This window comes from Elephas maximus, chromosome 25, assembly GCF_024166365.1.
Source record: "Elephas maximus indicus isolate mEleMax1 chromosome 25, mEleMax1 primary haplotype, whole genome shotgun sequence".
Taxonomy (NCBI): domain Eukaryota; kingdom Metazoa; phylum Chordata; class Mammalia; order Proboscidea; family Elephantidae; genus Elephas; species Elephas maximus.
The window spans coordinates 13,152,832-13,178,848 of NC_064843.1; the positions used below are offsets into that span (position 1 = coordinate 13,152,832).

Sequence of the window (26,017 nt, forward strand, 5' to 3'; positions counted from 1 at the left end):
CCGCTGGCCACTCGCTGGGCTGGAATAATGGACACAGATGAAGCCAGATGCAATGTGGACAGGAAGGAGATTTCTCCCAAGGACTTGCTGCAGCTGCAAAGTGTCAATGCAACCCTGTTCTTTGAGTGATGACTTCTTTCTTCCTCACAAAGAAATTCCGCTCTCTAAGTTCCTGTTGGGTAACATCGAGCTGATTCCCACTCCTAGTGACCCTACAGGACATCGTACATACAACAGCCCCATAGCGTTTCCTTGGCTGTAATCTTTATGGGAGCAGATCTCCAGGCCTTTTCTCTGGAGGAGCCGCTGGTGGGTTTGAACCGCTGACCTTTCAGTTAACAGCCAAGTGCTTTAACCATTGCACCACCAGGGCTCCTTCTCTAAACTCCTACACTTCTCAGAAGCATCGCTGACGAATTATACCAGGAAGAACTGAACGTGTACTCTTGCCTGGAGGCGCTGAGTCGAGAAGCAGCCTTGATTCCCAGCCCTGGTATGGGGCTTCAGATAGCGGGTATTTGGATACAACAGTCCTCATCTCTCCTAACTTTGTTGTTCCTGAGGACACAACAGCCTGGGTCCACTTTGCATTTCAGACCTGATGTTGGCCCTTTATATCTATGGCCCTGCTTTGCTTTGAGCCAATGGAAACAGTGCTTCAAACTCTGAAACTCCACCCTTCCCCAGTCCCAAAATATCGCCACCTTTTCTTTGTTTGTGAGACATCCTGCACTTTCCTCTTTGCAGTGTCCCCTACTGCAGTGGGACAATGAACCTGACTTGGTCAGAGTGTGGGTCTGGCCCTGGTGGCCTTAGGCTGACTGGTCTGGGACAAACTCTTCAATGGATCCCCATTGTACTTTGTATTAAATCCACACTCCTTAACAGGCTGAAGTCCCCCGGGTGGTGCGAACGGTTAACACCTCGGCTGCTAACTGAGATGTTGGAGGTTCAAGTCCAACCAGAAGCACCTTGGAAGAAAGGCCTGGCTATTTACTTCCAAAAATCAGCCATCCGAAACCTTACGGAGCACAGTTCTACTCTGATACACACAGGTTGCAGTCAACTTGACAACTGGTTTTGGTCCCTATCAGCCTTCACAGGCCATGCATTGTCCAGCCTCCAGGGCCATGATGCCATGTCTTTGGCCATTGACCATCTCTTCCAGCCCCATGTGATGCTGTTCCTCCATCACGGTCCGACTTATTCCAACACGCCAAACGCTCTCCCACTGTAGAGCCTTCCCAAACGCTGTTCCATCGTCTCCTGGGCCCCTGTTAATTCAGACCCAGTTATGTCTATAGGTGACTTTCTGGGTCACGCACAGCCACAAGACCACCTTCAGAGAGCAAAGGGACTTTCCTACCACTATAGAGGAAATTCAGATAGAAGGAAGCCCATTCAAAAATGCCCAACGTTTCTGGGAAAATGTAGGTTAAAGGTGGCAAACAATTAAGGAACCTTCTATTTTTTTAGAAACATGGTTTTTAAAGGTTTAGGGAGATAGAAGGAAACTCCAGTTGAAGAACTAGTGGGTCCAAGAACAATTTCATCAGGAAATCTGTCCCTGGTCACTCGAGATACAAAAGACTCCCTTCTCTGAATTTAAACCAATATCAAATATGCTCTTTAGATGCCTGTTTTTGACAGTCAGGTCAGCAATATTACATTAAGGAAGTTAGAAGAAAAAAGTAAAACAAAGCTCAAGATAATGGTTACCCTGGGAGGGAAGTGCCTGGGAGAAGGCAGGAGGGGGCTTCTAGGGTGCTAGCTGTGTGTTTCTTCACCTGGATCCTGGTGACACGGGTGGGCTCGTGTTGCGGATGTTCACTGAGCTGTGCCCCTAAGGCCTGAATGTCATAGTCCATAAAAACTTCACAGGAAAGAAAAGACATTTCAGCCACAAGAGGCTGCCAAGTGAAGACCAAGGCCATACCAAGATGGCTGAGAAAAGGGCTGTGTCTTCAGGGCATGGTCGGTCATGGGGGGTGACAGTGATGGATCTGCACAGATGCAAACAGGAAGCTTGAGTTCCAGTTCTAGCACTGTGACCTTGGATGGGTCTTTTCACCTAACTGGGAACCAATGACCTCATTTGTAAAATGAAGAGTGTTTTTTTTGATCTGGAGGACCACAGAGGGCTTTTCTAGCTATAGACCTGGAGGAAGGTGACTTGCTTCAACCTTCTCTGTGTTTAAATTTGGGCTACCTTTAATCTAGAGGGAGGAGCCTTGGTGGCACAGTGGTTAAGTGCTCAGCTGATAACTAAAAGTTCTGGGATTCAAGCCCACTAGCTGCTCCTAGGGAGAAAGATGTGGCAGTCTGCTTCCATAAAGATTACAGCCTTAGAAACCCTATGGGGGCAGTTCTACTGTGTCCTATAGGGTCACTGTGAGTCGGAATCTACTCAATGGCAGTGGGTTTGGTTTTGATTTTTAATCTATGATTATTATTATTATGTGCCTTCAAGTCAGTTCGACCCATAGTGACCCTGTATACAACAGAACAAAACACTGCCCAGTCCTGTGCCATCCTCACAATTGTTGCAGCCACTGTGTCCATCCATCTCCGTGAGGTCTTCCTCTCTTTCACTGACCCTCTACTTTACCAAGCATGATATCTTTCTGCAGGGACTGATCCCTCCTGATAACATGTCCGATCTACATGAGACAAAGTCTCACCATCCTGCCTTCTAAGGAGTACTCTGGCTATAGTTCTTCCAAGATGGACTTGTTTGCTCTTCTGGGAGTCCACGATATATTCAATATTCTTCACCAACACCATAGTTCAAAGATATCTATTCTTCTTCCGTCTCCCTTATTCACTGTCCAGCTTTCACATGCACATGAGGTGACTGAAAATACCATGGCTTTTTCTAGAGGTAGAAAAAAAACCAATTCCGACTCCTGGCGACCCCATGTGTGCCAGAGCAGAACTGCACTCTGGAGGGTTTTCGATGGCTGTGGTCTTTTGGAAGCAGATCACCAGGCCTTTCTTCTGAGGAGCCTGTGGTGGATTTGAACCTCCAACCTTCTGGTTAGCAACCGAGCACATCTACTGTTTGCACCAGCCAGGGACTCCCCCTTTGATGATGCAGAGGAAGAAAAAGCAGAGGGATGTAATGTCACTGCATATTTGTGGCTGCCCTGGAACGCAGGACCCCTGACTTCTAAGCCACAAACAACATCTCTTGCTTTAAGTGATCACAACACAGAGAAGAAAAAAAAAAGGTGGGGTAAGGAGGAAGCAAGAATGTAGCTAGGGGAGACACGGACGGAAGTTAAGGCAGGACTAAAGGGCAGGAAAGTTCCCCAGGTGTTTTACTTTGGCCACCTCAAAAACCACACTCCAGCGGCAAAGAGCCCCTGGTTTCTGAATTCCCCCGGCAGCTGTGGTTTCTGTGCGCTGCCTCACCCCTCACCAGCAGGGCTCAGGTTGTGGACTTCATGTCAAGAACAAGTCAAAGCGAATGTATGACTGTTCTCGAGTGAAGTTTCAATAGTTGTCTCTCATCTTTCCTTTCTTGCTGTTGTCAGTCTGGCAGTCCGAGGTCATGAAGCCTCACATTGTATCCGGTCCCTCCATGTATTCAATAATTACTTATTGGGCACCTGGGAGGAGCCTGGCTCTGGGCTGAGTGGTAGGCAGACACAGCAAACAGCAGACATTGTGTCTGGTTTCCTTTGAGGGGAAGGGGAAAATGAGCGTCATTTTTAAAAATGGTTTTAAAAAGAAATTCAAATTAAAAGAACAATTCCACTGAAGTCGCTTGTTGCTCTTGGAGGAAACAGCCCAGCCTGGGCTTTCAGCTGGCTTCTCAGGCAGCCGCTGTACGTGCGGGCTCCGAGCTGGGCCAGTTGTTCCAGAAAAGTCCACCTTTGGACTCCTTCGGAAGACTCACCAGGCTTCCTTCTGGTGTTTGCAGGCAGCGCCTTATTGGGGCAGCTGTTCTGTGTAACAGCTGTCTAGCTCTGTGCCTCACAGCACAGGGAGTTAGACAATCTAAAGTTCTCAAAATCGTTTCAAGAATCAACACCTTCCTGTTTGAAGGAAACCTTGGAAGTTGGCGTGAGGCCCGAGGGGCTAGATGCCTGTTCTGGGGCCCCACAGCACTTCCATCATGGGGAGCGGCCTTTCTCTGGACACGGATGTTAGCACAACCTCTGCCCAGTGCTGTGGACAGGTGGGATGTGTCATTTCAGAGGAAAGCAAAGGGTCTGATGGCAGGAAATGCCAGCAGTGAGCGAAGGCCATGCAATCTGTTCTGCATTCGTAACACCTCCTGAAGGCCAGGGCTTTGGGGAAAAGGACACATCGTTTCCCCTCTCTTCTCTTAATTCCTCTCCTTTCAAAAATGTTTTCCTTCTGCATTTACTGAGCGCTTCTTTTCCTTTAAACTGGTATTAAAAAAAATTATAGATGTAATATATATTCAATATAACAGTCAGCCAGATTTCCTATTATTGGTTCTTCAACCACTTATTGAGTACCCCATGCCAGGCACAGCCCTGGGTGCTGGGGACATATGACTGAAAAAAAGGAAAGGTTCCTGCCTAACTCCTCCTTTGACATTCTCCTTAACCAATGCCACTTCCCAAGGGTAACCACTGGTAGCAGCTGGGTGTGTGTTCTTCTAGATCTTTCTCCACGTGTGAACACACGCACACACACACACACACACAATTTTTTTTGCTGTTGTTAGTTTTTATTTAAATGCCTCTCTTTATAACTACCTTAGATATCTGCCCCCATCCCCCAGCTGCACAGGAGTTTGTTGTTGGGATATTGGTTACATAAATGACCAGAGATGTGGTCAAATCAATGTGAAATTTTGCACTACAGATTAGGAAGTAAACACAAGTAAGCCCGTCGTACCTTGCTTACTGGCTAACCTGCCCCTGTCTGTAGCAATTCTAGAACTACAATTTCTGGGTCAAGGGAATACACATTTTAAATCTGACCAGCTGCTCTGCGGGAGAAAGATGTGGTAGTCTGCTTGCATAAAGATTACAGCCTTGGAAACCCTATAGGGCAGTTCTGCTTTGTCCTGTAGAGTCACTATGAGTTGGAATTGACTTGACGGCAGTGGGTTTGTTCATCACTATAGGAGCCCTGGAGGTGCAATGGTTAAGTGTTCGGCTGAAATATTGGCAGTTCAAACCAGCGCAATGGCTCTGAGGGAGAAAAGACCTGGTGATCTGCTCCTGTGTAGATTAAAACAAAACAAACCCATTGCTGTCAAGTTGATTCTGACTCATAGAGACCCTATAGGACAGAGTAGAACTGCCCTGTAGGGTTTCCTAGGAGTAGCTGGTGAACTCAAACTGCCAACCTCTTGGGTAGCAGCTGAACTCTTAACCACTGTACCACCAGGACTCCTGTAAAGATTACAGCCTAGGAAACCCTATGGGCAGCTCTACTCTGTCCTATAGGGTCACTGGGAGTCCGAATTGACTTGAAGGTTCTCGGCAACAACAACAAAAACATCCTTCACTTGTAGTCCTGGTGTTGCTCCACAGCACACAGCTCCATCAAGCTTTCAGCTCCCTGCAAAGCGTGGCGTGCCTTGGAGAGCCAGGGTTCACCGGAGAGCTGAGAGCAACAATGACCACTGAAATGGGGGCCACTGGGCTCCCTGCCCCAGTCAAGCACACAGCTCACCCAATCACACCAACCCCAAATGGGATCTGGTTCCTGTCTGGCATATTTGGCTCTCCCAGTAGACACCACTGGGAGATATTTCCATAGCCCTTGACCCATCTATTTCATTTGGAAATATGCTTACCTCTTTGTGAAAGCTTGGAGTCTTTTCACAGACAATTCTGGCGCTGGGAGGTGGGTCAGGGAATTCATAGACTTGGGCAGTGGATGGTGGGGGGACCTCAACCCAGCTCCTCATGTGCTCGTATACGGGGCCTGGAAGTGGAGGGGACAGCAGCGAGGCCATCTGGTGGGCTTCCTCTGAGCTGGCCAGAGCTGTTTCTGGGCCTCCCAGGAGAGGGGGGAAGGGCCTGTCTGCAGGGGCTCCTGAGAGCACTTGGAGTCGGTTGGCAGGGGCCAGGCCTTGCCTGCCGCGGAGCACACACTTCCACCAGCCCTCGCTTTCTGGCACATTTTGCTCCAGAATGGTCAAGATGTCTCCCCTGCAGAATGCTAGTTCGTCAACGCAGTCGGGTTGGTTGTCATAAAGTGCCTTGGCCAAGAGTGCCTGGGGGGGAGGGGAGAAGAGGTTTTGTTATTACCATCGTTAACGACCAAAAATGAGCTCTCGTCTGGTTGACTACAACTCATGGTGACCCCGTGCGTGTCAGAGTAGAAGTGTGTTCCGTAGGGTTTTCAATGGCTGATTTTTCAGCAGTAGATTGCCAGCCTTTCTTCTGAGGTGCCTCTAGGTGGACACGAACCTCCAACTTTTAGGTTAGCAGCTGAGCATGTTAACTGTTCACACCACTCAAGGACTGCACACCAACACTGACCAAAAACCAAACCCATTGCCGTCAAGTCAATTCCATCTAATAGTGATCCTATAGGACAGAGTAGAACTGCCCCATGGGGTTTCCAAGGAGCTAGTTGGTGGATTTGAACTGCCAACCTTCTGGTTAGCAGCCAAGCTCTTAACCACTGCCCCACTGGGGCTCCACAGCAACACTACTCAGTTACAAATATTAGAGCAACCTCACAGCTGCCTTGCATTTCCTTCCTTCAGCCCAGAGGCCCTTGCCTCTACCATCTGCCTGATATATTCTTACCCCATCTTTGGAGTCTCAGCCTAAATATCCCAACCTCAGGGAAGACTCACTCCACTCTACAACCCTTCCATAGCTCCCCAGTACACTTTAGATGAAGCCCAAACCCTGCCCAAACCTTCGAGGCCCTGTATGAGTTTCCTCCCGCCTACATCTTCGGCCTCATGGGTATCGTTTCCTCATCAGCCTCTGGGAGTGCCATGCTTTCTGAGGGCCTGAGTCCTCCTCACAGGCTGTTCCCTCTATCCCAAACAGTCGGCCACCTTTCACCCAGTGAAATCCCACTAGCCTTCCCAGGCTCATCTTAAACATCACTTCCTTAGAAAAGAATTCCCAACATCCACCCCCAGGCTCAACTGCTTCCCCCTGTTTTTTTGTTCAACACCTTTCCATGTCAGTAAGTAGCACGTTTCTATTCTTTCATTAAGTGACAATCACCTACTCGGTGTCTGTCTCCCCGGTTAGAACCTAAGTTCCAGGAGAGCAGGACCCCCACCTCCCTTGCTCTCTGCTGCATCCCCAGGGCAGCACTAGTACATGTTTATTAAGTACCTGTTGGGTTAATGGATGGATAGAGTACAGGTACAAAGGTGAGTAATGCAATACCTCCATTTTCAAGTCTTGGGAGGTAAAAAGGCACACGGCATCTAGGTAATCCAGGTGCTGTTGAGTTGATTCCAACTCATGATGGCCCCATGTATGTCAGAGTAGAGCTGTGCTCCATAGGGTTTTCAGTGGCTGATTTTTTAGAAGTAGATTGCCAGGCCTTTCTTCCGAGGTACCTTTGGGTAGAACTGAACCTCCAACCTTTTGGTGAGCAGCCGAGCACATTCACCCAGGGACTCCAGCACCAAAGTAAGAGCTCCTATTTCTAGAGTTGGGTGAGAAGGTCATGGAAAATTTCTTTGGCTCTCTGCCCACCCTCTTAGTGGCCTTCAGTAAGAATGACTACCAATTTGTCCAAAAGATGGACCTCGAGGCCTGAGTCGTCTCACACTGAATGATTATCCCTTGATTGTGTTTACAGTCAGTTTCACATGCATGTGGGTGGCCAACTCAGAGATTCCAGCAGAGATGGAGCATTCAGAAGGAATAGAGTTTTAGAATCTTAGAGATTATTGATTAGAAGTCAAGACTTAGTGAAGTTACACTCTAATTTGTAGATTTTTGTCCCAGTAAAGATGCAGATAATTTCCATTCAGTGGTAAGAGGTAACGCCAAAGTTATGGTTTATTATCCTGTAGCCTTTTAGCTACTTTTGCATCCAACCCTGCCATCACATCCTAATATTCTTTTATCACATTGCCTCTAAATGCCGGGGCCTCAAATGCTTTTCGAACTGATCTTAACATGTTACTGATTCTCTCCTTACTTAATCAGTTGAATAAAATCTTTGACATACGTTCATTTTATATTTGCATGAGAGTCGCAATTTTGCCTTTCGGAAATTATATTTAAACAATTTACATTGGGGAGGAAAGGCAAAATGAAAACACCATCTTCGACCAGTCACCACAATTTCCATGGAATACATTTTGATCAAAGATTCTCTAGAAGAATGCTGATCAAAATGGGGGAAATGCAGAACAAAATTTCACATTTTTATGGAATCCAGATTTTCTGGAGTCATTATGGCTGGATGAACCCCCAAAACTATTGCCCTGAGATGATCTTTAAACCTTAAACCCAAAATATCTCCTGAAGTCTTCGTTAAACCAAACAATAGTTTAGCTTGATTAGTAAAGAATATCTGCCTTGAGCATTATGCTCTTTTAAGAACTATTTAGATGGGATCGAATTGACCTCAGCGACTCAAAAGACTAGATAGGAAACTTATGGGGCAGTGAGGCTATGTTAGTGCGGGAGAAAAACTTAGAAAAGGAGGGTGAGAATGGTTGCACAACTTGAAAAATGTAATCAGTGTCACTGAATTGTACGTGTAGAAATGGTTGAATTGGTGTATGTTCTCTGTGTATATTCTCAACAATAGCAAAAAATAAAATAAAAAGCCATAGGGAAAAGAAAGTGGTCTTAAGAGGAAAAGCTCGTCATCTGAAATATGCTTGCATCTGTCTAGAAATCAGATAAGCAAGTGTCTTCAGACAGAGCAAGAGCAGCTGCTGCAATATGGCAGCTGCTCTGGTGTGACCCAAGTGGCAGCAGCTCAGCAGGTGGATTTGCCTGCTGTGAATGGCAGAGACATTTCCCCAGAGAGCATGGGCCTTTATAGCCATCCTTCCCTTTGGGTGCCCAAAGCTGTCCAAGATGGACCGTAACAGGCTTCATTCTTGAGAGAGGTTTGCTTAGCACTTGCGTCCTGTTTTTCTTGGTGTGGCTGCCCACACCTTCAAAGGACGTAAGCTCCCAGCAGGAGAAAATCCTAAATATTTTGCTTTTACACTATTCCCTTTGCTATGGTATTTCATTACAATCGAGAGGGAGCATCCCTGGACATTCTTGTGTAAACCTTGACTGTCTCAAGAGTCTTCATAGCAGAGACCATCAAAGTTTGTTTTACAAAAGAAGAATCAAATGCACATGGGAAGTCTTGGGGGAATTTCCAACCCAGAAGGATGGGAAAGCAATGACCTAGTATTGAATAGGGCCTGTTTTGGGTTGGGTACACTGAAGCTAGTATGTCATTTAATCCTCAGAAGCCTTGGAGGTAGCTTTTCTCATCCCCATTGTACAGATGAGGAAACTGAGGATCGGGGAATCAAGTGACTTGTCCAAGCTCACCTGGGCTCTAACTGGTCTGCTCACATCCACTCTTGCACCCTTCCCCCTGTGATCTCCGTACAGCAGCCAGAATGGTATTTTACACACATGGGTCAGATCGCGTTGGCTTGTTGTTGGAAAGACCTCCAATGGTGTGAAACCGCATGTAGATAAAACCGAAGCTCTTCACTGCGGCTTCAGGCCCCTCGTTAATTTCACTCCCGCCATATTGGCTTTCTCACTTTCCTTAGAGGCGCTAAGCCAGCTCCCACCTCAGGGCCTTTGCCTTTGCTGTCGCTTCTGCCTGGGATGCTCTTTCCCCCAGATCTCTGCATGGCTGGCTCCTTCCCATCTTTAGGTCTCAGCTAAGAGTCACCTCCTGGAGAGATTGTCCCTGACCATCCTATCCACAGCAGCTAGTTCATCGCTAGGCTCCTTTCCCTCATCCATGGCAAGACTTGGAGAGGATGAGCCCGAGGCATGTTGAAGGAGTCCAGCTGGAGCAAGTCAGGCTTTTACGGATGGGCTGGCCTCGGGGGAGAATGAGAAACAGCAGCAGCAGCAGACAGGCACTGTGCACTTCCACGTCCGGGCCTGAGCTCACCTCTTTAAAGACAACAGCATATGTTCGTATTTTTGTTCCTGGTGGGCACGCAGGGAGTTGGATTCTGGGTACAATGGAAGCGAGATCCTTAAGCAATGTCCAAAAAGGCCATTTCACCCAAATGTCCATCTTCATACAACAGCTGGGCCAGACCCGTTGCCATTGAGTCCATTCCAACTCATAGTGACCCTGTAGGACAGAGTAGAACTGCCCCATAGAGTGTCCAAGGAGCGCCTGGTGGATGTGAACTGCTGACCTTTTGGTTAGCAGCTGTAGCACTTAACCACTATGCCACCAGAGTTTCCAAGGAGAAGGGAAGTAAGAGAGTAATAAGCATTTGGAAGGAAGAAGGGGGAGGAGCTTGGAGAAACAAAGGCAAAGAACAAGGAATGCCTGCTTATCATAGGGATAACTTTGTTGGTGAAACCTTTAAACAATTGCTGGAATGCAGTGTGCTGATCTGTATTAGGGGATCGGGGGTGGGGGGTGGATACTGATGGTTCAGTGGCAGAATTCTCACCTTCCACACGGGAGACCCCGGTTCGATTCCCAGCCAGTGCACCTCATATGCAGCCACCACCTGTCTGTCAGTGGAGGCTTGTGTGTTGCTGGGATGCTGAACAGGTTTCAGCAGAACTTCCAGACTAAGACAGACTAGGAAGAAAGGCCTGGTGATCTACTTTCAAAAACCAGCCAATTATATAAATTTTTGAATGAGAAACTGATTTGTGCTGTAAACTTTTACCTAAAGCATAATAAAATTAAAAAAAAAATCAGCCAATGGAAACCCTATGGATCACAACGGTCTGATCCTGTTATACACAGGGTCACCATGATTTGGGGGCCACTTGGCAGCAGCTGCCAACAACGACAATCTATATTCAATCAGCAATGAGCTGTAGGAGCACAGAGAAAGGAGTAAGTAGCTATAGTTGGAGGAATCGTTCACTCATATATTCATTCATTCATTCACAAAGACTGTATTGAGAACCGACTTATCTGCTGGAGATACCCTGACGAACAGAGCAGTGTCTGACCTCCTGGCATTTCCTTTCTAGTGGGGGAGACAAACTTCAGCCAAATATTTGCAGAAATAAATGTAGGGCTTATACTTGTCCTAAGTGCTATGGCATTGCAAACACAGGAAGTCCTGAGAAATTATGAGTCTTGCTGGGAAGTGAAGGAGGAAGAGGGCTTCAGGGATGTTTCCCTGAGAAAGTGTCTGTGGAGGCTGAGACTTGGGGGTAAGAGTTAGTTGGATCAAGAGTGTGGGAGAGAGCCCTCAGGCAGAGGAAGAACAACGTGTGAAGGCCAGTGTGTGTCTGTGTGTGTGTGCCTGCCCACAGTGTGTGGTGAGTTGGAGGAACTGAAAACTGATCAGGCTGGCTGGAGAGAAGTAAACCCAGGGTCTGGGTCCTGATTTAGACATAGATCTGTTTACATCTGGTTGCTGGGTGGAAAATAGATTGAAGGGGTCAAATGTGAAGCCAAAGAGGCAAACCAAAGCCAGTTGCCCAGGCCAGGTGGGAAATGCCCATGGCTGGACGAGGTGGAGGTGGACTTGGGATGGTGGTAGACAGAGGTTGGTAAAGGAGTGGTGTAGACTATGGGGTAGGCCTTGAAAGAAGAGCAGAATTATATCCACCAGAGAAGGAAGGGGGGTCTCACTATGAATGGGCAGGTAGGTAAGTAAGAGACAGAGAAAGCTCGGCTTGTGTGTTTCCTTTCCTCTGCAGTGGCTAAGGACCCGTCATCGCTGATTACGGGTCTAAGCAGAACCAGCTGCGACGACCCTGTAGAAATGCCACCTGCTGCAGCTCCACGATCCCTATTGTCGTTGGGTGTCATCAAGTCCGTTTTAACTAATAGCGACCCCATGTGACAGAGTAAAACTTCCCCATGGGGTTTTCTCGGCTGTAATCTTTATGGGAGCAGATTGCCAGGTCTTTCTCCCACGGAGCAGCTGGTAGGTTTGAACCCCGATCTTTTGGTTTGCAGCCAAGTGCTTAACCACTCTGCAACCAGGGCTGCTTTGCGTCAGAAATGACTCGACGCCAATGGGGTATTTTTTGATCCCTATTACTAGGATGGAAATCCCCTCTCTAGGTTGAGAGGGTGGGTAGAGTTCCTCAGTGACAGCACCCACTCCGTCTCTCCAGCAGCCCAGCTTGCCTCTGCTTTACTTTCCATTTTCATCTTTTTTCAGTTGACTTGATAGATAGGGCAAAGCCGTAGAAGCTCAGTGTTAAAGCTGCATGGGGTGGGTGGGAGGAGAGTTCAGTGTTAAAGCTGCATGGGGTCGGTGGGAGGAGACATTACTTGCTCTGGTGGCCCTAATTTGGAGCTCTGAGGCACCTGAGACTAGGAGAGGTTAAATGACCTGCCCATGGTCACACAGTAGCAGGTAGGGGAGGAGGGACTCAAACTTGGGTTGGTTTGACTCGGAAGCTGGCTATTGCCAATGTACCACATTGCCTCCCCAAGTTGAAGTCAATGTCCTACTGTAATCTGCTGACTTCTAAGTCTAAATGCATGTAAATTTAGAGGGAACTGGTTTAAGGGCATCTACAGGGCAGGAGTAGCAAACATAAATGGTTATAAGAACTGAGCAAAATTACACATAAGTGAGGTGGGCTGGGTATAAGATATTTGGGAGTGGTGGAGACCATGCCATGCTCAGGCAGCTTTTTTTTAAGGCCCAGTTTAAAATGCAAGTCCTTCCATAAAATCTCCCCTGATTTTACTTAACTGAAAGTGGTCCCAGGCTTGTCTGTACTGTCATATACTTTTTTTTTAAATTGTGCTTTAAGTGAAAGTTTACAATTCAAGTCAGTCTCTCATACAAAAGCTCATACACGCCCTGCTATGTAACCCTAGCTGCTCTCCCCCTAATGTGACAGCACACTCCTCCTCTCCATTCAGCCAGCTCCTGTCCCCCTCTGGCTTCTCATGTCGCCTCCAGACAGGAGCTGCCCACATAGTCTCATGTGTCTACTTGGGCCAAGATGCTCACTTCAGACAGATTTTAAAATAGTACTCCTTGGGCCGAGTGAAGCACTCTGCTGCTGAGTACAGCCCAGTGCTGGGCTCTTAGAGCCCCCTCCCTACTGAGCATTCTGCACAATGCAGGCTCCTCTAGTGGGCACTCTTTGCCCTGAAGCCCCCCGCCTGGGTTGCCTAAGACTGTGTCCAAGCTGCGTCCCAGTTTGAGGCTCTCCTTGCCCCACCCTGCTTCCTTCCTCCTTTCCTTTCACAGGGGTCAGATCAGCATCATGGCCCAACCCTGCTTCCTCCTCCTTTTATCTTTCACACCTATACCCCGCCCCCCCCTCCCCCAGCAAAACAAAACAGTAACAAAACTCTTGGACTCCTAAAAAAAAGTAGCCAGGGGATAGAAGCGTAGAGGTCACGGACCAATTTCCATCGAGGCAATGTCATTAATCTCCTCGGAAAGGTAAATCATAGCATGAGGTCACCAGGCCACAGCCAGGCAGGAAATAATTAAATGCCCAAAACAATTTATGGAGATCTCCAATGTGGAAGGAATCCCGAGGTGGGAGAAACCAGTACAGGCGAGTAGTCACTGGGCCCTGCTCTGTACAGAGCCGTACAGCTCCATCATCAACCAGAAGGGTGCGTTCCTGTCCCTAAAATCCTTCTTGGAAAATGTCTGTGTTTAACATTTTTCCCTTCTAACTTTCAGGAATTCTTAGTTAGTTCAAAGGGAAGGTGATGGAATTGTTCAAACTTCCCCTCTGAGGGGCATGAGGGAATAATTGTTGTTGGTTTCTACTTTTGAGTCAATTCCGACTCATAGCTACCCGTGTGACAGAGAAGAATTGCCCCCGCAGGGTTTTCTTTGTCATAATCTTTATTGGAAGGAGCCCTGGTGGTGCAGTGGTTAAGCACTTGGATGCTAACCAAAAGGTTGGCAGTTCGAAACCACCAGCCACTCCACGGTTGAGTTGATTCCAACTCATACTGACTCTATAGGACAGAGTAGGGTTTCCAAGGCTGTAAATCTTTACGGAAGCAGACTGCCACATATTTCTCCCCTGGAGAGACTGGTGGGTTCAAACTGCTGACCTTCTGGTTAGCAGCTGAGCACTTTAACCACTGTACCACCAGGGCTCCTCGACAAAGATTACAGCCTAGGAAACCTTACGGGGCAGCTCTACTCTGTCCTATAGGGTTACTAAAAAAAAAAAAAATTTTTTTTTTTTTTTTTTCTAGGCATCGGAATCTACTCCATGGCAATGGGTTTTGGTAATCTTTGCTGGAGTAGATCTCCAGGTCATTCTCCCCTAGAGCCACTGGATGGGTCAGTTAGTAGTCGAGCACTTAACTGTTGCACCAGCAGGGCTCCTTGAGAAAATAATTCGCTATACATAAACCACATTTTTTAAAAGCATAGGCTGTAAATATGACAAAGCCTTTGATGCATGGGAAACATGAATCCTGGTGCTCCTGAAAGGCTCCCTGCACGTAGGGACTTGTGCTTCGTGATCAGTGGACTGTTCTCTAGGATTCCCTATGTGGGAGCTGGGCACACGCTCAGCACGTCAGGCGTGGAAGCCGAGGGGAGGAGGCTCTTTGATCATCTTTAAAGATGAATGTCTTTGGGAGGACTTTACATTATGTAAATACAAAGACAGGCTTGGAGAGATCAAAGCAGAGAGAACAGTGTTATCTGTTGGCTCTCGAGTGTTTATTTTCCATCATTTTTCTAAAGCACATATGTGAAGGAAAAAAGAAAGAAAATTTCTAAGAACCTAGGAAAAATCCCCTCACCACCTCCATTTTTCCCACCCACATTCTCCAAAAAGGGAAGAAGAGGGAGAGGAGGAGGGAGGCCTGAGGAAGCAGCAAAGCATCTACGTTAGACTTCTTTTGTGAGATTGTTTTGATGGGTAACGTCTTTCTCAAAAGAAACATGGCAGAGGAGAAAAGAATGATCTAGAAAGGGTCCCCACTTTGCAACCACCCACATAACAACATAGACTTCTTACAGACTGTGTGTGTTAGCTAATATTATTTTTCTGTAATTAAAGAAAGAAATTCTCTTTAAGCTTTCAGATGCGCAGTAACCCTTAACGGAACCCGTCAGTTTGTAGGCCAGTGGCACTCCAAGAAGCCAGGAACCACGTTGGGTTTTTTGCCTACTGTTTAGCCAGTGCCCGCTAGCTAATAGGGCTAGCTTATGTGTTTTGAACTCTGTGCAGGCACCGTGATAAGTAATTTGCATGGATTATCTCACTTGATCTTCATAGTCCTGCGAAGCCTGGTGAAGCATTCGAACTGTAGTGTTGGCAGATTATTGGATATATCATGGACTACCAAAAGAAGAGCCCTCGTGGTGCAACGGTTGAGCACTCAGCTGCAAACCGAAAGGTTGGTGGTTCAAACCCACCCAGCCTTTCTGAGGGAGAAAGACCTGGTGATCTGCTCCCATAAAAATTACAGCCTAGAAAACCCTATGCGGCAGTTCTACTGTGTCACACTGGGTCACTATGAGTTGAAATTGACTCAAAGGTACCTAACGATAACAACCAAAAGAATGAACAAATCAGTCCTAGAAGAAATACAACCAGAATGTTCCTTCAAAGCGAGGATGGTGAGACTTCAGCTCCCTTACTTTGATCACTTTATCAAGACAGATCAGTCACCAGAAAAGCACATTCTGTTTGGTAGAGGGTCAGCGAAAACAAGGGAAACCTTGAGTGAGATGGCTTGACACAATAGTCACAACGACGCGCTCGAGCAGAGCAGCGGTCATGACGATGGCACAGGACCAGGCAACGTCCCCTTCTGTTGTACACAAGGTCACCATGAGTCAGAGCCAACTCGATGGCTACTAAGTACAACATGAAGCAGAGACTGCTACTAAGATCTCATTTAAGAGTTGAGGAAGCTAAACACAGAGAGGATGAGTAAGTGGTCTGGTCGCTAAGCAAGGAAGCAAGGGGCAGAGCTAAGATGAACCAGAGGCAGTTTTGGGTCTAGAGTCTGCCCTTCTACCTGACGAGGTTACTGCTTAGCCCAGAGTCCTTCGAAAGATGGCGTGTGCATCTCAGTGGATATTTGCCTGGTGAATGACAAAGTATGCCTCCAGATAGACGGATAGAAAACTGGTGTGGTTTTCCCCTCAATTAGATCGTGCACTGAAAATTCAGGGAACAGCTTAAGTGTACTGTATTTTTATGCAAATAACTTGCACCTTCTATGTTTGTTTGCCAGCTGATCCCTCCCCACCTTGAGGTATTTTTGTAAGCATGCTATGTGAATTTTTTTTAAATGGAAGAACAACTGGCTAACAGATTTAGAAGGTATGCGTTATTTGTATAAAATACCATAATTGATGGCAAATAATGACACACTTGTATCATGGAATACCATGTTGTTGCTGTATGCTGTCAAGTCGACTTCAGCTCATACCTTTATGGGAGCAGGTTGCCAGGTCTTTCTCCCATGGAGCTGCTGGGTGGGTTCACACCGCCAATCTTTTGGTTAGCTGCCAAGTGCGGGACCATTCTGTCACTAAGCCTTGTTATGGAATATGGTACAGCCATTAAAAACGATAAGGTGGCATTTATATGAGCTGAAGTGGACAATCCCCCAAATACTGTATTAAATTTTAAAAAAGAGCAAGATGAGAAACTGTGTATATGGGATGTCCCGTGTATGCTTTTATAAATATAGGATCTCTCTGGAAGATTATACAAGTGTTTGGGACCCCTCCTCTGGGCAGGAGAAGAGGAGCCTGTGGAGACTTGAGGTGAGAAGAAAACATAATTTCAGTTCATGTTGATTTGTATGGTTTAATTTTTTTAAACCGTGTGTAACTGTTTTGCTTTTTCAATATAAAAATCCACTTTTAAAAAAGGATTCTGTTCTGTTGAGAGAGAATGACTCCTGCCTGGGTGAGCTTAAAACCCATCGCCATCAAGTCAGTTCCTCCTCATAGTGACCCCATAGGACAGAGTGGAACTGCCCTGATAGGGTTTCCAAGGCTGTCATCTTTACAGAAGCAGACTGCCACGTCGTTCTCCCAAGGAGCGGCTGGTGGGTTCAAACTGCCAACCTTTTGGTTAGCAGCCGAGTGCTTAACCACTGAGCCACCAGGGCTCCTTGGGTGAACTTAAGCAACTACTTTTCATGATTGTTCAAGTCCTCAGTCCTCACTTCATAGATCAGGTAGAAGGGAGCCTGACTCTCTTACCTTATCTCGTTAGAAAGCAGCTTGCTGCACAAAGGAACATGTCTGGAATCCCGGGAAACCCTCCATGAACTTCAGGGATGACTAACAGCATAAACCAGCACCCACTGCCCATACATCTAAGGACTTATGTTGTTGACAGCATGGAAGATCCTGAAAAGTGCTTGGGAAAACACTGATTTTGTGTGCCTTTCTCTCTTCCCAGCCCCTGAGAGCTGGTACGCACACAGAAGACGCAGACCTCTCTTTTTTAATTTAAACGTGACCTGATGGGAGGTACACTAAGAATCACAGAACTCTGGGCTGGAGGAAGGTCTAAGGGTTTGTCTGACTCAGGCCTGTGCAAGTTAGGGAGGCATCTAACGAGTCTCCAAGCCACTGGGAAAGGCTCATGCCCCCCCCAAGGAGCCCTAGTGGTACAGTGGTTAAGTGTTAGGCTGCTAACCAAAAGGTCGGCTTCCACCAGTCACTCCTTAGAAACCCTATGGGGCAGTTATACTCTGTCCTATAGGGTTGCTGTGTGTTGGATTTGACTTGACAGCAATGGGTTTGATTTTTGGTTTGGGTGGTATAGATGGTTAACGTGCGTGGCTGCTCAGTGGAAGGCTGGAGGTTCAAGTCCACCCAGAGACACCTCAGAAGAAAGGCATGGTGATCTGTTTCCAAAAAACCAGCCTTGAAAACCCTGTGGAGCACAGTTCTACTCTGACACACATGGGGTCTCCATGAGTTGGAGTCAACTAGATGCAACTGATTACTGAACGCAGAGTAGGAGACAGGAGCTGGCCTTGATACCATTTGAAGTGACTTCCAGCCTCAAGATGCAGCTGGTTGGTAGTTGAATGATTTGGGTCCTGTGTGCAAACGTCGTGACTAGAGGGGAGGGTCCCCCCAACAGGACTTGTTACCAACAGCCAGAATTAGGAGCACAGTAGCAGGACACCCGAGCTGTGTGATGTACAGTAAAACCTGGAAAAGCCGGAACCCGTGTAAGGCAGAAACCTGTCAGAAAAGCAACATTCAAATATTTTCCATGAAATGAGCGAGAGAAAAGTGTTAAGACTGCACCCTGTCTGAGGCGAAAAACTTGCGAGACCTGGAAAAACAAGGCAGTCCTGTGGGGCTCTGGCTCTCAGAGGTTCCACTGTAAATGTGGGACACTGAGGAAGACGTTAAGAATAGCCACTTCCCTGTGGGGTCTCCAGCTCAGAAAGGGCGCCAGCCAGCCTATGCACCTCCTCTTTCTTTTCTCCCTCGTCTGCATCCTTTTTCTCCCTTTCCCGGCAGTCCTCGTTTTCTCCAGCCCATGTCTGCCCTTCTTTTGTCCCTTCTTCTTTCTCTCCTCCTTTCCAGGAGAGGAGCTGTTCTCTTTACTTTGACTTTGGCTCCTCAATTTCAGTGGCTTTCCACAGCCACATTTACATTTAAAATTCCATGAGTGATGGGGAACCGAGAGTCGCTTAAAGTAGCAAAAATGGAAAGATATTTCATAATGAGAACTTGCCCTCAGAACTCGCAAGTACTATTCAATTGTTTAATGTGTCAGGCCTAATGTAACGAGAGAATTTGTTGGCAGGTTTGAAAAACTTGAGACAGCTTTGCTTCGATAATCTGTGTTTTGTTACCAGAAATAGTTAAAATTTTTTAAAGGAGGTGACAGCTGAGTGGTTTCTTGCATCACCCTCTAATGTAAAGTTGTTTCTCTTGGAGCTGGCTTAAAAAAAAAAAGTTAAACAAGAGGTGCTGATGGAAAACTGCTGCTTTTTTGTGATTAATACTGATTCGCCAAGTAGACTAGGAAATGAGTTTCTGCCTCATTGTTCCTTTTGAAAAAGTTGAAAATTCTTGAACGAAAGGCTTCGGATGTGTAGAAAATGATCCAAGATTGTTTAACTGAAAGCGAGATACCCAATACTTCAGCTTAAGAAAAAAAGCCTTAATTGAGTAGAATGTAACTTTTTAAACAAAATAAGGATTCTCTCTTTTTTGCTTCCAAACCTGGGGCATGAAACCCCTCTGTTATTTCCACTGGTGTGATAGCTGTTTGGAAAATATCTATACCTACTACTTTTTTTAGTAATGGGAAAATTTGGAAGTAACAAAACTTTTTAGTTTTATAGTTAACTCCGAGTCCCAAGAAATGAAAGGGTTGCAGAAAATGGATGTCAGAAGACAGAAACTCAGATACTCATGCCCGCCTTCATCTTGATGCTTTAAGAAATTATTCTTAAAGGTGTGCTATTCCATCTCCTGGAAAACACCAGCTTCTGCCACTGAGGGAGGGAAGGCTTTCTGTCACGGTTTGTGCTGAAGTGCCATGAGGTATGGGGTCTACAACACTTGTGTCCAGGCACAGCTTTCTGCAGATGTCCACGCCAGGCATTTGGATGGAAGCCAGCAGCCCTGGGGAAGGACACCCGTGTCATAATGTATTCTCTCGCCATTTCCGCTGGCCCCTCCCATTTATCTGGATGCAAATAGCCATGGGGGGCGGTTTATCTATAATCCATCATGGACAAAAAGGTGAATAGATCTGGTGAACTTTGGCTATGAGGAGGGCATGGGAGAAAAAGAGAAAACGCCCAAAATAGGGTGATTCCTTGTTTTCCTAACACCTCTAAAAATGCCCCTGGATGATGGAAGATTCTGGAACAAGCACAAATCGTAACTGAGTTCTCCATGATGATGTTGGACTCTGATGGATCCAGCACTGAATTCTTTCTAATCATTCAGATGAAAAAATCACACATTACAGGGACCTCTGTAACAGCAGAAGGCGTGACCTACTAGTGGGACTTTGAGGAAGAGGCTGTGGCCAGAAAAAAATTCCAAAGCTACCCAGTGCCAATTTCCTTCCCTGATGCCTGAATACTGTGGTTTTCCAGTAGGTGTAGGTCTTGGCTTGAATATACTTCTCTGTTTGCTGTAACAACCCCTTGGGTGGCAAAAACAGTGTGAGCTTGGCTAGTAACCAAAAGATTGGCAGTATGAACTCACCCAGAAGTGCTGCAGAAGAAAGGCCTGGAGAGCTCCTTCTGTAAAGATAGCCAAGAAAACCCTATGTAGCTCAGTTCTACTCTGTAACACATGGAGTCACCATGAGTTGGAATTAAAGTGATGGCAACGGGTTTGGGTTTCGGTTCATGGGAGTCTTGCTAAAATGCACTATTAGTGACTCATCAATTCAACAATCATTTATCAAGTACCTTCTGCATGTCTGACGATGTGTGCTGGGGTAAGCGTAGTGGTGAACGAGGTTCCTTCATCTATATGCTCAGAATTGAAATAATGCAACAATAAAGCCCTCCTAGGCCTTCTAGTAAGGAGCCCAGGAGGCACAATGGTTAAGTGCTCGGCTGCTAACTGAAAGGTCGGCAGTTCAAACCCATCAGTGGCTCTGTGGGAGAATGACCTGGCGATCCGCTCCCGTGAAGATTAAGCCTTGGAAACCCTATGGGGGCAGTTCTACTCTGTCACATGGGTGGCTTTGAGTTGGCATCGATTCGTCAATACCCAACAACAACAACATGCAATTATACCAACTTCAATTAGGAGAAAGTGTTGTCTAAGACTGTGTTTCTCAAACTTCCTGTGTCTAGCAACTGTGTGATTTCTGTCATATCCATGTACCACATTTTTTTTTTACTTAAAGTAAAATACTAAAATGAGCCAATTAAAAAAAAAAAAAGACTCACCCTAAGCAATAAACCCATTGCTGTCGAGTTGATTCCGATTCATAGCGACTCTACAGGACAGAGCAGAATTGCACCATAGGATTTCCAATGCTGTAATCTTTATGGAAGCAGACTGCCACATTTTTCTCCCTTGGAGCAGCTGGTGGGTTCGAATCGTCGACTTTTTGGTCAGCAGTTGAGTGCTTTAACCACTGCACCACTAGGGCTCCTTCCCTAAGCAATACTGCCTATGAATTTACAGGTTTAATATGCTAGTTTAATTTTCACTAATGGACATTGGGAGACATAACGGACATAATGTAAGAAAATGTTCTGTGTACCGCCTAAAATCACCTTGAATACCAGCGGTCAAGGTCCCTGCAAGTGTGTGGTTTTTCCATCTGAATGATCAGGAAGAATCCAAAGCCAGCTCAAGCTGTTTTAAGGGATCATAGGGAAGTGAAGGAAGGTTCACGCTTGTTGACAGAATTCTCTGTTTTCTTCCAGCGCCATTTTTAGAGATGGCAGTAAGGCAAGGGGCCCCCCAGTTATTCCATCTTCCCCCCTCTCCTTCTCTTGGCATTTAGTCCAGTTCACTTGGTTTATTCCTTTTGTTGTCAGTAATGGGCAACAGATAAGTCCATCCCAAGCCATATTTGGAATTCTAGAAGGAAGGTTAAAGAGCATGTCTTACATAATGGCCTTGCTTACTTCCCAATGGTTGTTGATCCCCTCGCTTTGGGAAATATCAATGTGAGAGAGAAGCAACTTGATATGTCCCTTGTAGTAACGGACTCTAGTGTTTTTATTTCCCTTTCAACGGGGGGCAGGGGGTGAGTTTAAATTTTGAACCTGAAGCAAGCACTTCGCAAAGCATCCTTTATTCCTTGTTAACCAGACAGCAAACACCTGCAAGGAGAGGGACTCTTTTTTGTCTTTAGCTTATTTTCGCCCCCCAAGTGGCAGATTGCCTGGGCAGTGCTTAGCAGACAGGGAGCAAACAAAAGCTGCTCTTGATTCCAAGGAGAAAGAACTACAATTTAAAGAAAAAGAAAGATATTTCACATTTACTACGTCCCTGGGTGGCACAAATGGTTTGTGCTCTACATAACCTAAATGTTGGCAGTTCAAACCCACCCAATGATGCTGTGGAAGGAAGACCTGGCGATGTACTTCTGTAAAGATTACAGCCAAGAAAACCCTGTGGAACACAGCTCTACTCTGTAACACATGGGGTCGCTACGAGTTAGAATCATTTCAGTGACGACGGGTTTTCACATCCACTAACTTATAAAGTCATGGAGAAGTTCTCTCTGGAATGGCAGATGAGGAGCCCAGACTTGCCCGTGAATGACATTTTAGTGGTCTGCACACATCTCCGAGGAGAGTCTTCAGAGAGTGCAGAGCCCCAGAGGCAGAGGGCAGGAAGATGCTCCCCCGGGCACAGGGCGGCACACAGTGGTCTTCTTACACTCTTCTTAGTCTTACTCGATTTCTCGTGGGCGTGTATACAAAAGTACCCTTCTCCTGAACAAATGGTTCATGAGCAACAGATTTGGAAATAGTTCCTAAAAAATCTATTTCCCCTTTTTGCACTCAAGTTGGAGTGTTCTAATATCACCCTGAGCAGCATCTTTTTTTTTTTTTACCAGCCTCCCACCTTCCTCCTTTAAGTTATTTCCCTCTGGGCCCTTGTCATTTCCTCCCTTAGTCACCGCTGCTCCAAAATGGCCATGTTACGTAGCTATGGCCGCTTCCCCATTCCATTATCACGTTGGCCACTCTCCTTTGACTGGAATTGTAGCAGACGTTGGAATTTTGGGGGGATGGGGATGGTGTTCCATTTAGCTTTTGTTTTAGTGAAATAAATGTTAAAAGAATAAGGATTATTTAACAGGGGAAAGAATAATGACTATGTAATGGGATACTTTTTTTTTTGTTAATTGGAATGACAATGTATTAAATATTGAGAAATGGAACTAGACACTGTTGTCCTTTGTGGCATTTATTACAGTGCCTGGCATATAGTTGTTGTTGTTGGGTGCCATCAAGTCGTTTTCGATCCATAGAGACCCCATGGGACAGAGTAGAACAGCCGCATGGGGTTTCCTAGGCTGTAGTCTTTATGGGGGCAGATGGTCAGATTTTTCTCCTGAGGAGCCACCGGGTGGGTTTGAACCACTGACCTTTCAGTTAGTAGCCAAGCACTAGGACCATCACCAGGGCTCCTTCTGGCACATAGTAGGCACTCAATATTTGTTGCATGAATGAAAGATACAGTATCTCCCTGAACCAAACATAGCACGTGCAGTTAAATAAAATCAATTTAGTTCTTAATTCACTGTTCTTTCTGATCCTTGCCCGGATAGTCTCAAACACCAGAAGTTTTATAGAGTTTCCAAGGAGTGGCTGGTGGATTCAAACTGCTGGCCTTTTCCTTAGGAGCTTAGCTCTTAACCACGGCGCCACCAGGGCTCCTTTCAAAAGACAGAGCAGATGATTGTTCTCTGTGCCCACTGAGAGCAGAATGGAACCATCCAAAATGGAAAACGCCGCCATCTACACTGGAGTCTCCTAACTCCTCTCCCTGCTTCTGCTTTCTCCTCCCCACCAGGCCACACAGTGGCCCGAGTGATCTTTGTAGAACAGGTCAGCTCATGTCCTCCCTGCTTTCAATGGGTCAGTGGCTCCCCTTTGCAATGGGGATGCACCTCCAAGCTCTCAACATGCCTGCAAGGCCCTATGTGAACAGGACCCTGCTCACCTCTCAGATCTCATTCCCAACCACTCTCTCTCCTTATTTACTTGGCTCCAACCACCCTGGCCTCTTTGCTGATACTCTTGCTGTTAGCTGCTGTCAAGTCAGCAGACCCTACACACAACAGAATGAAATGTTGCCTTGTCCTGTGCCATCCCCAGGATCAGTTGCGGATCAGACCGTTGTGATACATAGGGTTTATGTTGGTTCATTTTTCAGAAGTAGATTGCCAGGCCTTTCTTCCTAATCCATTTTAGATTAGAAACTTGTGTAAGCCTCCACTGATGGATGGGTGGTGGCTGTGCACGAGGTGCATTGGCTGGGAATAGAACCTGGGTCACCTGTGTGGAAGGCGAGAACTCTATCACTGAATCACCAATGCTGCCACTGATACTCTGCTGTGGTTAATTCATTCCCACCACAGGGCCTTTGCACTTGCTGTTCCGTTTGCCAGGAATGCCCTTCCTGTTGTTCACAAGTCACCTCCACAGACAGGCTCTTTCTCCAGTCTGCTCCGTCAGATCACCCTGTTTTGTTTCCTTTGTGACAATTATCACCATCTGAAATCATGGCCATTTACTCACTCTCTGTCTTACTGACTCCCCTGGAATGCCGGCTCTGTCTTGATCACCTGAAGCCCCCAAGCCCAATAACTATTTGTTGGGTGAATGACTAAGCAGTGGACAGTGAGTTGCGTTTCAAATTGGGAGTTGGGGCTGGGCCATTTTTCCTTGTGAGGCAGGTGAAGAGATGAAGTTACTGGCCAAGGTCAGAGAGAGGCCACAGGTCTTTGTGACCTTGATTTCAATTCCAATGGCTCAAATTTAAGGCAACCCCGACCATGAGGGAAGCAAGAGGCCAGTTTCCACTAGTCCAGGCTGAGCGGCAGGTCAGGTCGGGGCCAGGCAGGGTTGGAAGCTGAGAGTCAGGGACAACCTCTGTTCCCAGACATCTGACAAGTAGGAAGTGCTGTTCCGGTCCTCGCAGCAGGGCGATGTTGCAAGAGCTGTATTTGATGGCTGCCACCTCCGTCACTCACACAGCGTTCAGTGAGCACCTATCTCATGCACACTCCACTCCAGGCCCTGGAGACCAGCTCGGAAGAAGAGGTCTGTCCCTCGCAGGCCCACTTTCTAGAGGAGGAGACAGACTACCCGCAAGCGTGCAGACAAAGGCGAGACCATTTCAGAGTTTGCTAAGTGAAGGAAGACAAATGAGGAGAATGGTGGGGTGGTTGTGGAAGGGGAGGCCATGTGGACAAGGCAGTCCAGGTGTTGGAGCAGAGAACCCAGGTGGCCCCGTAGTGGCAGCCTGGGAGGGGCACTCCAAGGCAGGGGACAGAAGGGGAGACGTGGAAGAGGCTGAGGCCGGAGGCTGGCGGGAGCTGGGCCAGGCAGGCCTGTGACCTCAGTCAGCCTTCTGCATGGGACCCCACTTGCCCTGCCTGGACAAAGACTGGGTTTACAACGTCTTGTTTTACCACCTCAGAGCCGCTAACGGTACAAGGAGAGCTGGGAGTTGCTGCTCTCTCACGAAAGTGGTCTCAGCTAGTTTCAGGGCCCGGGAGCGCCGAGGCAGGCCACGCCACAGCATGCGACAGGGCGACCTCTGAGCAGCGCTGGGGGTGTTAGAGGTTTGTTTGTTTTAATTTTTATTCTAAGTGTTTACCTTGACCTCCTTGAGTGAGTCTAGACCCATTTCACTTTGAGTTGAGAGGAAAGTGGACTAAAAGAGATTTGATTTTTAACTGGGGCTGAATCTGAAATTAAAAGTGCTTAAAACAGACATGTTGGTGGGGTCGGCTGCCTGGGTTGTCCACCCTCCACGATGTGATCATGACGCTGGTTTGACAGACATGTTGGTGGGGTCGGCTGCCTGGGTTGTCCACCCTCCACGATATGATTATGACACTGGTTTGACAGACATGTTGGGGGGGTCGGCTGCCTGGGTTGTCCACCCTCCACGATGTGATTATGACACTGGTTTGAAAGCTCCTTTCGGAAAACCAAGTGAGCACACAGCTGTCTTTATAAGAAGGAGAAAGTCTAGATTGTTGGGGGAACACCGTGGAAAGCAGGTTTAAAATAGAATTTCGGAAGAGCTCAGAAAATGATGGAAAACAAATGCCAATACTTATCTGACTCAGTAAACCTTCTTCAATTCCTGGACATTGACCAAAACGAGAAAACAATGTTACGGGGGAGAAAACTGCTGTGAAGTTACGGTAATTTCAGTATCGTCTTCGATGGCTGAGACACAAACACACACACACACACTTGGAAGTCAACGAAACGCCCCCCA

At 46.8% G+C, this 26,017-nt stretch overlaps 1 protein-coding gene across 3 annotated transcripts in view; it reads right to left on the bottom strand.

The window, feature by feature from the left end:
* Window positions 1-26,017, bottom strand: part of CASS4 (Cas scaffold protein family member 4) — a 45,989-nt gene that overhangs the window by 16,791 nt on the left and 3,181 nt on the right. For all 3 annotated transcript variants that reach the window (XM_049869561.1, XM_049869563.1, XM_049869562.1), the window contains one exon: window positions 5,786-6,208. In XM_049869561.1, the coding sequence (XP_049725518.1) occupies window positions 5,786-6,208 (423 nt within the window). The remainder of the gene's footprint in view (window positions 1-5,785; window positions 6,209-26,017) is intronic.